The sequence below is a fragment of the Antechinus flavipes genome, chromosome 1 (assembly GCF_016432865.1).
Source record: "Antechinus flavipes isolate AdamAnt ecotype Samford, QLD, Australia chromosome 1, AdamAnt_v2, whole genome shotgun sequence".
NCBI classification, from domain to species: domain Eukaryota; kingdom Metazoa; phylum Chordata; class Mammalia; order Dasyuromorphia; family Dasyuridae; genus Antechinus; species Antechinus flavipes.
This window is the reverse complement of record NC_067398.1, coordinates 712,664,522-712,678,474: the sequence shown is the minus strand read 5'-3', so window position 1 is coordinate 712,678,474 and position 13,953 is coordinate 712,664,522. Positions and strand designations below refer to the sequence as shown.

Sequence of the window (13,953 nt, the reverse complement as noted above, 5' to 3'; positions counted from 1 at the left end):
TCAGGGCTAGGAGGCAGTTTAGAAAATGAAATGTCACAGCTGAGAGGGATGTTGGAAAGAATCTTATCCATGTCCCACAATCAACAAGAAAACATGATTGGCCAGAGTCACAGAGAGAGGTGGTGGCCGACCTGGACCTCGGAGCAGGGATGATCTTAACCTTAAAGGGATGTCTGCCCTTGGGGGCGATGGCACCCAGGTGAGATGGGCCCCTAGGAGAATTAGTCACAGGCCAAGCGTGAGGAGAAGGAAGCTTCCAGTGAGGAGGGGGAGACCAGGGCGTCAGACACAAACTTCTCTGCTCTGCCCAGGATGGTCCCAGAGGTCCGGAGGGGGGGGGGTGTGTAGAGAGAAGACCCTCTGAAGCCTGGGACAGAAGGTCCTGACCCTGCCGGTTGCCTCTCTGAGATTTTCTTGCCTCTTGGCTGCCCACGAGGAAGGCCCCGGTAGATGATCAAGCCCCGGCTTTGAAAAGCGCTTGGAAGTGGGACAGCAGGGAACCCATGATTGCTGTGTTATCAGGTGCTAATGACAGGGCTCGGAGGCTGGCAGCTGCCCCAGTCAATGAGACATTATCCGCCCGGGCCAAGCCCTGCTCCTTCTCGACATCTGGCTGCCTGGCACGGGCCAGGAGGAGGGGACTGTGTCAGCTCCTCGGGAGGCGAGCCTCCCTCCGGCTCCCAGGAAAATCTCAGGCCCTGACAATGGCCCCGCCGCCCCGCCTTCACGATCCCCAGGCGGCCCGTTGACAGCTGGGCCATATTGGATTGGTTCTGGACTGACCCAAATCCACTGACCACCAGACGGTTCTACTAGTGCTGGAGGACACACAGCTGAAGGCTCCGGAGCGAGATCTGGGGCCGCTCCCCAGTTTACATTTAAGGGGATAAAATAGGATTTTTGTCAGCTTTTGGGGAGCATCCCAGTCCATTATCTGTTCCCTGGAGCGGGCCCTGCCCGAGTCCTTGTCATCAGAGTGAGAACGAAAACAGTTACTTAGGTAGCTGACACCCGATGGGGTACCTGGGGGGGGGGCTTCCAGAGTCCCCAGTGCAAAGGGATGGCGATTGGCTGAGAAGTGGGCAGAAGCGTTGCGCTTCAGTCATTGGCTGGAGAAATGACGTCTATTCATTGGTGGACAAATTAGTCAGCGTTTGTAGCTTGTTCCTTGATCAGAGAGACGCCATTCACTGATGGATTCGGGAGGATGGTTTGTCCGTTGTCCAGAGACTCTAATTGGCCCAAGTGTAAATTATTGTCTGGGAGATGGGGTTTATCATAAGGGAAAACGGACTTTACCAGGCGATAAACTCTGGCTTGCGATTGGCTGGAGATCGGATGGAGAGGTGTGGTTTTTATTGGCTAGACAGATGTGGTTTACTGATTGGCTGGAGAGGGTTTTGTTTTTTTAATGGACTCGAGATGCGGCTCACCGATTAGCTGAGGAAGTATAGAGTCTTGGCCGGGGAGGTGGAGTTTATCATTGGATGGAGAGTGATTTACTCGTTGCCCAGGGAGTTGTGGTTTTCTGATTGGCGGGAGAGTTGTGGTTTCCCGATTGGACGTAGAGGGCTGATTTATTCATTTGCTAGAGAGATAGGGCAGGCCCACGGAGGAACTGCCACGTATCAATTGGTCGTCAAGGTGAAACTTCAGATGGGTCGGAACGCTGGTTGGACTGGAAACTTGAGGCGTATTGACTAAAGAAGTTACAGAGTTGGAGAAACTCTTATTGGCCAAATTATTTTACAGATGGGGAAACTGAGGCTGTAGTAGATAATTTAAATTTTGCGAAAAGGTTAGAACACAGGGAGGGAGAAGTTGGGCTGATCAAGCAGCTGATCAAGCTGGTCAAGCAATCTCTGGGAGGAAATGCATCCTGAATTTCAAATCACTGACTTAGGTTCTATTTGCAATTTGGGGATTGCCTAGATACGGTCTATCGGAAAATCAATGAACACGTATTAATCCCCTGCTGTATACTAGGCACTGTATAAAGTGTTAGCAGTACAATATTAAAAGACAATGCCTGTTCTCAAGTTGCTTATTGTCTAATGGGGGAGACTACATGTAAAAATTCTATCACTGGTCCATACATTACATATGTAGGAGAGTGTAAGCTCCCTGAGGACAGGGCTGGCTTTCTGTTCCTGTGTCTCTAGGACCCCGCACCGTACCTCTCTGGGGGGAGGGACTTAAAAAATTCTCCTCCAACTGAATTGAATCCATATGGTATTGTAAGCTTAAGTGGTGTATATGCTTTATATATATGCCCTAGAGATGTAGTGAAGAGGGTTCTAGAGGAGGAGACAGTGGGTGTGGATTCAAATCCTGGATCAGCTGCTTACCATCTCATAACCAGGGACGTGTCATGGGCCCTCTCTGGGTCTCAGTTTCCTCGTCTGTAGAAAAACGGGATTGGTCTGTGTAGCCTCTCCTGGAAGGGTCTCTTCCACGCCTGAATCCCCAGTCACCCCAAGCAGCTGTTAAGAGGCCAACCATAACACCCTTTGATTCCTCTGTCCAAGGAAAACACTGTTAATTGTCCAAGTTTCTTCGAATCTTCGGTTTTGGAGATCGGAATTGACGACTTGATTATTCTTCAAGTTGGCCTGTAATTTCCCCCCTCCAACCCTGAGGTTCTTTGTGGGCTAGAGATGACTCAAGTAGACCGGGCTGCCCAGGAGGGAGGGAGTCGGGGGGCTGCTCAGGAGGGAGGGAGTTAGGGGGGCTGCCCAGGAGGGAGGGAGTCAGGGGGGCTGCCCAGGAGGGAGGGAGTCAGGGGGGCTGCCAGGAGGGAGGGAGTCGGGGGGCTGCTCAGGAGGGAGGGAGTCAGGGGGGCTGCCAGGAGGGAGGGAGTCAGCGGGGCTGGAGGCCACGAGGACCGTGGCTTGGAGTCCCGGGGAGGCAGGGAGGGAGGGAGCCGTCCTTCGGGCCTGTGTTCTTGGCCATTCGTGGGAAGCACTTTCGGCTGGGCAAGGATGACAAGATTTTATCCGGAGAGTCAAGGAGACCTTTCTGATCCCGACTCGGGGGCAGGCTCCGGCCACCTGCTCCTTCCCCAGGTGTTCTAGGCAGCTCAGTGAGGTTGGAAGCTACAGGTGAGGGCCCGGTCTGTCGTGGTGGGGTGAGGGGTTTCCACCCTGCAGGTTCCCTCTACTGATGGGCCAGAAAAATGGAAAGGATCCAACGAGCCTTGAGACTAGGGCATGTAAGAGGGAACCGGAGTGGTTTAGCTTGAAGGAGAGAGGACTCCTAGGGGGCCACGAGAACGGCCTTCCAGTATTTGACAGCCTGTGACATGGAAGATGGATTAGCTTTTTCTGCTTGGCTCAAGAGGGAAGAACTAGGAACATACATTTGGAGTATGAATCCTACCTTAATCTTCACTCAGTGTTTAACTGAGCAAGTTGGTTAAATCTCTCTGAGCCTCAGTTTCCTTATCTGTAAAATGGGAATAAAATTTCTCTTGTCTATAAAGCAGGAATATTAAGCTATCCTAAAGGGCTATGATGAGGAGCCAACAAGATAACGCACATTAATGCCAGTCCTGAAGGCAGTCACCCCTCATCTTCTGAATAAGTCTAAACAACAGGATCACCTTTCATTATATGAGGTCCATATTGGTCTCTCAGCAAGTGCCCTAGTTCTTCCATCCAGCTATCTAAACACCATCCATCCATTTATCCATCCATCCATCCACCCATCTCTCCATCCATCCCTCCACCCATCCACTTATCTGTCTACCCACCTATCCATCCATCCATTCATTTGGAGACCTACTATGTGCAAGGCCCTATCAGAAGAAAACCAAGCTGTGAATCATAATATGCTGGAGAAATATGAAATCGAGGAGTCAGTTCAATTCTCCCTCTGTCTGTCTATTAGAACGTAGCAACTCGAGGCAGCACTTTATAACATAGTCAAAGGAGACCTGAGTTCAGATCCAGCCTCAGACACTCACTGGCCGTGTGACCTTCGGAAAGACACTTAACCTGTTTGCCTCAGTTTTCCTAACTGTAAAATGGAGATAATAAGAGCGCCTACTTTGCAGGGCTGCTAGTGGTATAGATCCTTATTACCCTCCCTTCCCTCTTCTTTCCTTGAGGGCAGAGACTGAGTTGGCTCAAGTCCTGCCAAAGGGACTGGACCTGAGTTTCTTCATCTGGAAAAAGGAGCTGGACTGGACGGCCTCGGAGTTGCCTCCTGGCAACGGTGTCTCGGTAGCTTTTGGCTCTGTGACCCCCAGCACGGTGCTCCTAGTGAGAGCAGATGCTTTCATATGTCCCTGTTGGTCAGCCATATCTGACCCCATTTAGAGATTTCCTGGGAGTGGATGGCCGTTTCCTTCTCCAGCTCATTTTACAGATGGGGAAACCGAGGCACACAGGGTAAAGGGACTTGCCCGGGATCACACGGCCAGTAAAGGTCTGAGGCCACCTTCCGACTCAGGAAGACGTCTCCTTGACTCCAAGCCTGATCCTCTCCCCGCCACCAATGCCTGGCTCGGCCATCCCCGTTTTAAAATGAAGCTGGGGAAAGGTCACGCGGAGCCTGGCTTTAGACCTGGAGGTTTTTTTGGTCTCTTCTCTCAGCCTTCTTTCAGCACATCAGGGCGTGGTGGGGATTAAATGAGACGAGGAGTTCCAAAGGGCGGCTTCCGAGCCATCACATACCCAAGCATTACCGAGTCTCACAAATAGAGAGGCAGAGGCCTGAGGGCTGCAGGGGGCTCCCAGAGGCCTCTGGGCCTCCGCTGTCTCATTTTCCAGAAAAGGAAACCGAGAGCCACCTCGGAGGGGTTCTCATGGGAGGGTCTGGGCTGTGTGCCTCGGACCGGCCTCTCGGATCTCAGGATCTGGGGCTAGAGGGACTCTTAGGGTGATGGAGCCATTGCCAGAAGGGACCCTGGGCTCACGCAGTCCCAGTTTCCAATCCTCTCCTCCTCCCTTCCCCTACCCCAGCCATTTTACAGAAAAGGAAACTGAGGGCTCGAGAGAAGAGGCTTGCCCTCTTTAGCGCAGAGTCCGGGACGGCAAATCCTCTTCCCACATATCAGATCCGCACAACGTATGTAGGTATTCGTATACACAAATATTATTATTTCATCGCCTTGAGCTCGGTGTCCGATTTCAGCTGGAACAACAAACGGGCTCAAGTGTCCTGGCCTTTTGAATGAAGACTTTCTTTGTGAGAGGAGAGAGAGAGAGAGAGAGACAGAGACAGAGACAGAGACAGAGATACAAAAAGAAAGGGTCAGTCAGTCTGTAACTCCTACTCCTAAAGAATGGCTCAGAGACCTCGAGGGGCCGGCCTAGCATCCTACTATCCCCACAGTTCAGGTCGGGACTAGAGAGCCAGGAGACCACTGTGCCACAGTGTGCGTTACCCCTAGCCGTGGATGTATCGTAGCCTCATGGATTGGGCCTCTGTGAGGGTGGGGACCACCGGGATATTGGGAAAATCATTTGCCTCAGTTTCCTCATCTATAAAGTAAGGATAATGCCAGCATCTACCTCCCAGTATTGTTGTGAGGATAAAATCATATTTGTAAAAAACACCTTGCAAACTTTAAAGCACTATAGAAATAATTCCTTTTTTATTTGTTTTTTAAATTGTTTTATCTTTTTCTGGTTATACATGCACATTAATTTTTAAAATACGCTTTTCTTTATGAATCATGTTAGAGAAAAATCAGAACAAAAGGGAAAAACCACAAGAAGAAAAAGAAAAAAAAAGTGAACTCAGGATGTGATTTACATTCACTGTCTAGAAATTATTCTTTTTAGAACCAGAGAATCCGGAGTCAAATATTTGTTCTGTTATTTATTGCCTTATGATCTTGGACAAGTCACTCGCCCCTGATGGAGACTTCATTTTCCTCATTTCCACCTCCAAACTTTATGATCTTGATCTTGTAGTCAGTCAGTAAACATTTATTAAGCACTTACAGTATAAGTATTGTATAAAGCCAGGCGATACTTGTTTTTGCTCTGGAGGAACTCATATTGGGGGAGATGCCGTGCAAATAACTAGGAACAGATAAGAGAAATACGGGATAAATTCAAGGTCATCTTGGGGAAGGCCTTTGGATCTATACAGTAGGTGCATAATAGGCGTTTGCCGGATTTGGCCGTGGCTGTTCCTGGTATCCTTCCCAGGGGACTCCGGAGGCCTCTCTGCCTTAAGTCTTTCCCCTTTGCATGCAGGACTGAGCAGAAGTGTCCCTCCACTGAGAAATGTCATGCTCGGGAAAGGTGATACCCACCGCCCAGCCCTTCTCCGGCCGCCCTCAGTAACCTGACCCGGTCTCTGAAATGAATAGCGTTCCCTCGGCAGCGGCCGGGGCAGGGAAATGGAAAAAAGGGCCCTGGGAGGCAAGGGCTCCGCTGGCACGCGGGCGAGCTGTTCCCGGGTCAGGGACTCGGTTTCCCCAGTAGTGAAACACGGCGTCTGCCCCTGGAGCTTCTCGGGCCACGCGGACCTCTGGCTTTCTCCGCTCGGAGGCTCCTTCCAAGCTCTGACATTTGACACTCGAAGGTCCCCGGGAAGGAATGTCGGGCTGGGAGGCGCCGTAGGGAGCCGGCCCTTCCAACTGCATCGGGCTCGGTGACCTTTCCGTAAGCTCCCGTGAGCCTCCCTTTCCGTGCGGGGGGGCCATTCTCAGCCCAAGCAGTGCTCTGTGTCCAATCCCCAAATTTCATGTTTTTTGGCCTGCTTCCCCTCAGGGCTCCCGTACCTCTGCTTCTACATGGAGACAATCCTGTTTTTCCAGAGTTTCCCCAGAAGTCGAGATGGGTTTGTTCTGTCACCCCCTCCCCTGCCATTCTGTGAGAAGGCCAGCGTGGGGAGGACATGGGAGGGGCCCGGGAGGGACCACCCCGGCCTGGGCAGGAGGGACGGACACCGCTTGGCTTGGCACCGGCAGCGCGGGGCCCGGGGACGCAACGGAGCTGAAATGATCCTGGCTCTGAGCTCAAGGGCCTCCCAGGTGGAAGGGGGGCTCCCAGCAGCCTGCAGACACCCCCGGGATACCTAGGGAAGGCCTTGCCTTACTTCCTCAGCTGATTAGGCAGCGCGTAGGGGAATCTCCCCAGAGCTCTCGGGAAATTGGAACCGCCCGGGGTCGGTGACCCCCACATCCCACACCCCCTTTTTATTCTTTTCTCACCCCCTGGTGGAGACTCTGAAGCCTGGAAACTTGGAGCTGGTAGAAGTTCTGAGAACCTTTAGTTCACCACTCCCTACCTGCTTCATGAATCTCCAGTCTGGATGTCATCAGGAAACAAGGTGACATCATCTGGAAACAAGGTGACGTTATCCTGAACAAGATGACGTCATCCTGAAACAAGGTGACGTTATCTTGAAACAAAGTGATGCCATCTGGAAACAAGATGATGTCATCCTGGAATAAGGTGATGTCATCTGGAAACGAGGTGATGTCATCCTGAAACAAGGTGACATCATCCTGAAACAAGGTGACATTGCCCTGAAACAAGGTGACATCATCCTGGAACAAGGTGATGTCATCTGGAAACAAGGTGATGTCATCCTGAAACAAGGTGACATCATCCTGGAACAAGGTGATGTCATCTGGAACCAAGGTGATGTCATGCTGAAACAAGGTGACATTGCCCTGAAACAAGGTGATGCCATCTTGGAACAAGGTGATGTCATCTGGAAACAAGGTGACGTCATCCTGGAACAAGGTGATGTCATCTGGAAACAAGGTGATGTCATCCTGAAACAAGGTGACATCATCTTGGAACAAGGTGATGTCATCTGGAACCAAGGTGATGTCATGCAGAAACAAGGTGACATTGCCCTGAAACAAGGTGATGCCATCTTGGAACAAGGTGATGTCATCTGGAAACAAGGTGACGTCATCCTGAAACAAGGTGATGTCATCTATCCAGAAACAAGGTGACGTCCCCTTTTCCTTTCATCCTTTTGGGGCTGGGGAGCTCACCAGTGACTGAGTTGGTCTGTTCCACTTAGGAAGAAGTTGGATGTGGAGTGAGTGGGACAGTGGTTCTTCCATTTGCAGCCTGAGTTTTGTCTGCTATGAAATGAAGAGCTCGGGTCTTTAAGCTCCCTCCCGGCTCTGACATCCCCTGTTCTAAGGCCCTTCCACACTAGGGGTCCAGTTCTAAGGTCCCCGCCAGTACTACCACTCTGCCCTAAGCTCCTTCCCATGGATCAGAGCCCTCTAGCTGGAAGGGCCCAATGAGCCCTTGTTTCTCCCTAGCCATCTCCTTTTTTGGCGAGGAGCCCAAGAGGAGCCATGCTCCCTCCCCAACAACTGAGGATTGGGTGCAGGAGCCTCTCAGGAGGCGGGCGGAGGGCTCCGGGGGCTGACATCAGCCCCAAGCTGCCGAGCCTGTCCCCGGAGCTCCCTACGGCTGAGGAGGGCTGCCCCACCCCAAGAGGCACCCCTGAGTAACCCCCGTGGGGTGGAAAAAGGGAACTCCCGGGCTGGGGGTGGGGTCGGATGGGTGGGTGACCCCCTCTCTTCCCGGTGGGAAGAGGATGGGGAGGGGCCGTGGGTGTTTCCACAGAGCCAGGGGAAGGTATCACCTGGCATAGCACTAGTGCATTCTGGGAGTGTTTCAGGGCTTGCCCATCACTCTGAATCCATTTGAAATCAGCAAAGCATTTTAAAATCAATACAACTTGCCAGGTCTGCTGGGGCGTCAGCAAGTCCCGGGTTCAAGGCTCACCTCCCATCCATGCAGGCTGTTTAACCTGACAGCTCAGTGCCCCAGGCCACTCCCAGTTAGAAGGAAGACGGGCTTGGGGAGCGATGGGGGAGAGAGGACTAGACTGGGGCTCAGGGCCATTGGGAGCCACCGCCTTAAGTCTGCGTTCAACAAAACCGTAAATTAAGTCCCGATTTATAGCCTTTGCTAATTTATCAGGTGTAAAGGCTCACACAGGTAATTAATAATCACTGGAGCTGGGTCAGGCTGGCTCCAGCACGCCTCCGTACACAGTTCTCCCAGAGGAGGAAAGTCCCTCTTCCAATGCTGGTGGGCACCTTCTCCGTCCCTTCCAGTCTAAGAGAGTCGTTTGGGCTGTTGGGAGGTCTGAGGGTCACGGGGCTGGTACGTATCGGGGGCCGGCCTTTGGTGATGATGGTGATGATGGCTTCCGGCTTCCTGTGGCCTCCTTAACTAAAAATAGACATGAAATAAGTACAAAGTAATGGTGAGTGTGTGTGTGTGTGTGTGTGTGTGTGTGTGTGTGTGTGAGAGAGTGTGTGTATGTGTGTGTGTGTGTAAGTGTGTGTGAGTGTGAGTGAGTGTGTGTGTGTGTGTGTCTGTGAGTGTATGTGTGTGTGAGTGTGAGTGTGTATGTGTGTGTGTGAGTGTGTAAGTGTGTGTGAGTGTGAGTGAGTGTGTGTGTAAGTGTGTGTGAGAGTGTGTGTGTGTGAGTGTGTGTGTGTGTGTGTGTGTGTGTGTGTGTGTGTAAAAAGGAACGATAACTGGGAGAGTCAGGAAAGATCTCTTGAGCTGATCCTTGCAGGGGCTCCACATGGTGGATGGGAAGCACATCTGAGGTTTAGGGAGCATCCTATGGGAAAGTTCAGAGTCGGGAGAGGAAATGGGACGTGAGGTCAGCTTGGGCAGAAGGAGGTGTCCCCTCCGAACGTGTGCTTTTTGTGTTTGTGTTCCCAGTGCTTAACCCGATACCTGGCATACAGTAGGTGCTTAATACCTGCTTTTTTGAGTGATTGATGAAGAAAGAATAATGTGTCCCAAGAATCCTGGTGAGGGAGATGGCGGAAGCATTATTATCCCAGTTTCCCAGAGGAGGAAAAGAGAGAGGGAAAGCGAATTCATTCTCTTCCTCTTTCCAACCCCACACCCTCCAAATGCTCTATTATTTCTGAGGGGACTCACGCCGGAGCCATCCGGGCTCTCCTTGACTTCCCTCTCCCACTAAGCCCGCAGTCCAACCCATTGCCAAACCTTCCCATCTTTGTACCATGACTCCTTCTGTCCGGGCCCCTGGTGCAGACCCCAGGGGGATGGGGAGGGAAGGAGTCTGTCTTTCTCAGGTCTCCCCACTCCAGTGCAGACAACTGGGGAATGAGATTTATTCTACTTGACCTCAGAGTAAGGAAGGAAGAGTCTTGGGTAGAAGTTGAAAAGAGACAAGTTTTTGTTCCATTTAAGAAATGGAGCTGTCCCAGGGTGGGACGGGCCTTCTTGGGAGGTGGAGGACTCCCGGGACTTGTTCCAGCAGAAGCTGGATGACTAATTTTTGGAGATATTCTCATCTAAATGACTCCCGAGGTCCCCTCATGATTCAGTCTGGAAAAAAGTCTTGTTCAGGGTCACATAGTTGACTCTGAGAACACAATCAATGGATGGGGCTTAGGATCATAGAGTCAGGAGGTCTTAGAGCTAGAGAGAACTGTTCAATATGGCCACTGAAATATCCTGGAATGGGACTGAGAGACTATTGAGTTTCTCTCTCTCTTTCTTTCTCTCTTTCTCTCTTCCCCTCCCTCCCTCCTTTTTCCTCCTCCTCCTCCTGTGTGTGTGTGTATGTGTGTGAGTGTGTGTGTGAGTAAGTATGTATGTGTGAGTGTGTATGTGTATGTGTCTTTCTCCTCTTCCTCCTCTTCCTCCTCCTCCTCCTCCTCCTCTTCTTCTTCTTCTTTTTCTTCTTCTTCTCTCTCTTCCCCCCAATAGGGAAACATCAGCTCGGAAAAGGGAATCAATTTCCCACTCTTCACAGCCCAATATAATCACAGCCAAGATTAAAATCTTCTTCTTCAGCCTGTTCAGTATCTGGGCTTATTCATTCATTCAACGATCATTAATTGTTTGTTTAGTGAAAAACACTTAATAATGGGGGTAAGGCCGGAATGAGGAAAATCAGAATTCTTGGTGAAACTTAGTTCTGGTGCTCCCCGCACTGTGCTAAGGATTTATGGGGAACAGGAAAGTAGCCCTGTCTTCAAGGGGTTCCGGCTAAGTTGGGAGGCCCGTGAAGCTTGAGTAATAGTCTCAAAGAAATCTCTCCAGTTTCACTGAATGTTGGCCTCATGTTACAGGACGGAAAGTGGAGGCCTACAAGGGCTTCATGGGATCTGCCCGGGGTCACAGAGCTCACGAGAACCCAACTTTCTATAGTTTGTGTTTGCAAAACATTTGGTGGATAATCTAGGCAGGTTGGGGAAAATGACACAGATTAATTAACCAGTCAGAACGGATTAAGTGCTGATGAAGTGCCAGGGACTGAGGTACCAGGATGATGGTGGGCCGAGGGAAGGCCTCCTGGAGCTGAGGGAGGGCCCTAGGAAGGCCTCCTGGAGCTGAGGGAGGGCCCTGGGAAGGCCTCCTGGAGCTGAGGGAGGGCCGGAAGGTTGGGCAGGATGGGGAGAGAAAGACAGAGACAGAGACTGGTTGGGCTATGGGCCCCCTCTGAGCAAAGGGGGTTGGGAAAGGAGTATGACCTTCAAAGCCCTTGGGATGTAAGCTCCCTGAGGGGGGCAACTGCTCTGTCTCTGTATCCAGCTTTGTATCTGACAGAATGAGGGACACATAGCAGGTACTTAAACCGTGGTGGCTGACGAATTGAGTGAATATCTCAACTTCTTTTTTGTCCATTTCTTTTTTTAGATTATTTTATAGCTTTTTGTTTACAGGTTATATGCATGGGTAATTTTTCAGCATTGATAGTTGCGAATCCTTTTGTTCCAATTTTCCCCTCCTTCCCCCCCGCCCCCTCCCCCAGATGGCAGGTAGACCAATATATGTTAAATATGTTAAAGTATGTTAAATACAATATACATATCTATGTCCAAACAGTTAATTTGCTGTATAAAAAGAGTCATTTTTTGTCCATTTCTTAAGAATACATGTGTATGTGGCCCAGAGCAGTGAGCCCGGAGTCAGGGAAAGCTCATCTTTCTGAGCTCAGTTTTGGTTTTAGACACTTGCTAGGTGTGTGACCCTGGGCAAGTCACTTGAACCCATTTACCTCAGTTTCCTCATCTGTAAAATGAGCTGGAGAAGGAAACAGCAAAACCCATCCTGGTCTCTGCAAAACAACAACTAAAACCAAAACTTAAATGAGGTCACAAGGAGTCAGTTATGATAGAACAACAAAAGCACGTTCCAAAGTGTATTTCTAAACGTGTAAATGCATTTCTATATGTGTGTGTATGTAAATCTGTAGCTGTCTCTAGATAATGCCTGATACGTGGCTGTATCTCTATTGTGGAGGGGGAGAAGAGAGGGAGAAAAGGAAAGTAGAAGGAGAGAGAAAGGGAGGGAGGGAGGGAAAGGAAGAGACAGAGATACAGAGATAAGAGACAAAGAGAGACATGGAGGGAAGGAGAAATAGGGAGAGAAATAGAGAGACAGAAACAGAAGAAGGAAGAGGAGGAAAAGGGAGGAAGAGAAAAAGAGACACGGACAGAAAGATAGGAAGGGAAGGAGGGAGAGGAAGGGGAAGAGAGAGAGAGAGACAGACGGAGAAGTAGGGAAGGAGACACCGGGATGGGGGAACGCTGCAGTCTCCCCTCCACGTCCCCACCGGTCTGTGACCGCCCCCTCCCCCCCAGGCGCGCGGCCCCGGTTTCCCGAGCCCAGGTCTGGAGTAACCGGTCTCGTTAACCCTTTGCAGGCCACGACCTCCCCCCGAACAAGACGTCGGCCGCGGCGCAGACCGGCAGCCATCTGCAGTGCCTCTCCGTCCACTGCACGGACGACGTGGGCGAGGCGAAGGGCAGGACCGCGGTGCCCACGTGGAGATCCCTGCACTCGGACATCTCCAACCGATTCGGGACTTTCGTGGCGGCGCTCACCTGAAGCGCGGCGGACGGATCGGGCCCTCGGGGCCACCTCCCGCGCCCCTCCCCCGCCCCCGCGCCCCGCCCCCGCCCCCCTTTTAATTTGAGAGGGCCGCTCCTGCCGGGTGAACTCTTTCCCCCCTAGGTTGGTCCCTGCTTCGTGGCGTACGGACTGGAAAGGGTTAATTTAAAGTCAACCTCAGTTTTTTTAATCGTCTGCCACAGTATGTTACCGGTGTTAACCCTTCTGCAGTTAGCACACTTTGGCTTAAGTTTTTTCCTGCTAGAGATTTCTTTCCCATTATTCTGTAATCTTGACATACACCTTTAGATGAAGGCTCCCCCGTTTCATCTTTCTATGTGTCTGAGTGGTGTATGTCATAATAAGAAAAAAAAAAGACTTTGCTCCCTCCCTCTCTCTCTCTCTCTCTCTCTCTCTCTCTCTCTCTCTCTCTCTCTCTCTCTCTCTCTCTCTCTCTCTCTCTCTCTCTCTGTCTCTCTCTCTCTCTGTCTCTGTCTCTCTGTCTCTCTATCTCTCTGTCTCTCTCCGTCTGTCTCTCTCTCTCTGTCTCTGTCTCTATCTCTCTTCCCCTCCCCCTCTCTTTCTCTCTCCCCGTCTCTCTCTCATTTTTGTTTCCTTTCGCTTTGTTCAGTGCTTATTAAAACGGAACCCCCGGAGTACAGTGGTACTGGAATAATGCCGGTGGAAAGAGTTTTTCCCGTATTCCTCCGCAACAAGGGACTGTCTTCTGCTCCCTCCGCAGTCAGTGCTCTGGCCGTCGCGGCCAGCCTCTGATGGTTTTTTCTTTTTGTCCATTTCCTAAGAAAACAGATAAAAAAAAAAAAAAAAAAAAAAAAAACCCTAGACCGCGCTTGCTCCTCAGCTCTCCTCGGCTCTCCTCTTCCCCTCAGGGTGCAGCGGCCTGCTTCCCGATTGGCCCACCTCGCCCATCCACTTCCTTTGGAAGAGAGCAGCCTTTGTGAATGCCATTGGGGGCTGTCTCCTCTCCCCTCCTCACCTCCCCTCGCCTCCCCTCCCCCCCTCTCTCCCCTTCCTCTTGCTCTTCCTCTTCCTCTTCCTTTTGGTCTTTTATAATATTCTTAGGAAGCCAAACTTGCAGGTGAGCCCTGCTCTTTGACCATGC

General features: G+C 51.1%; 1 protein-coding gene across 1 annotated transcript in view; it reads left to right on the top strand.

The window, feature by feature from the left end:
- MN1 (MN1 proto-oncogene, transcriptional regulator) overlaps nt 1-13,147 on the top strand; it is a 62,050-nt gene extending 48,903 nt beyond the window's left edge. Inside the window, 1 exon segment of the mRNA XM_051973036.1 lies at nt 12,643-13,147. Coding sequence (XP_051828996.1) covers nt 12,643-12,827 — 185 coding nt within the window. The 3' untranslated portion in view covers nt 12,828-13,147.
- Nucleotides 13,148-13,953: the final 806 nt, after the last annotated feature.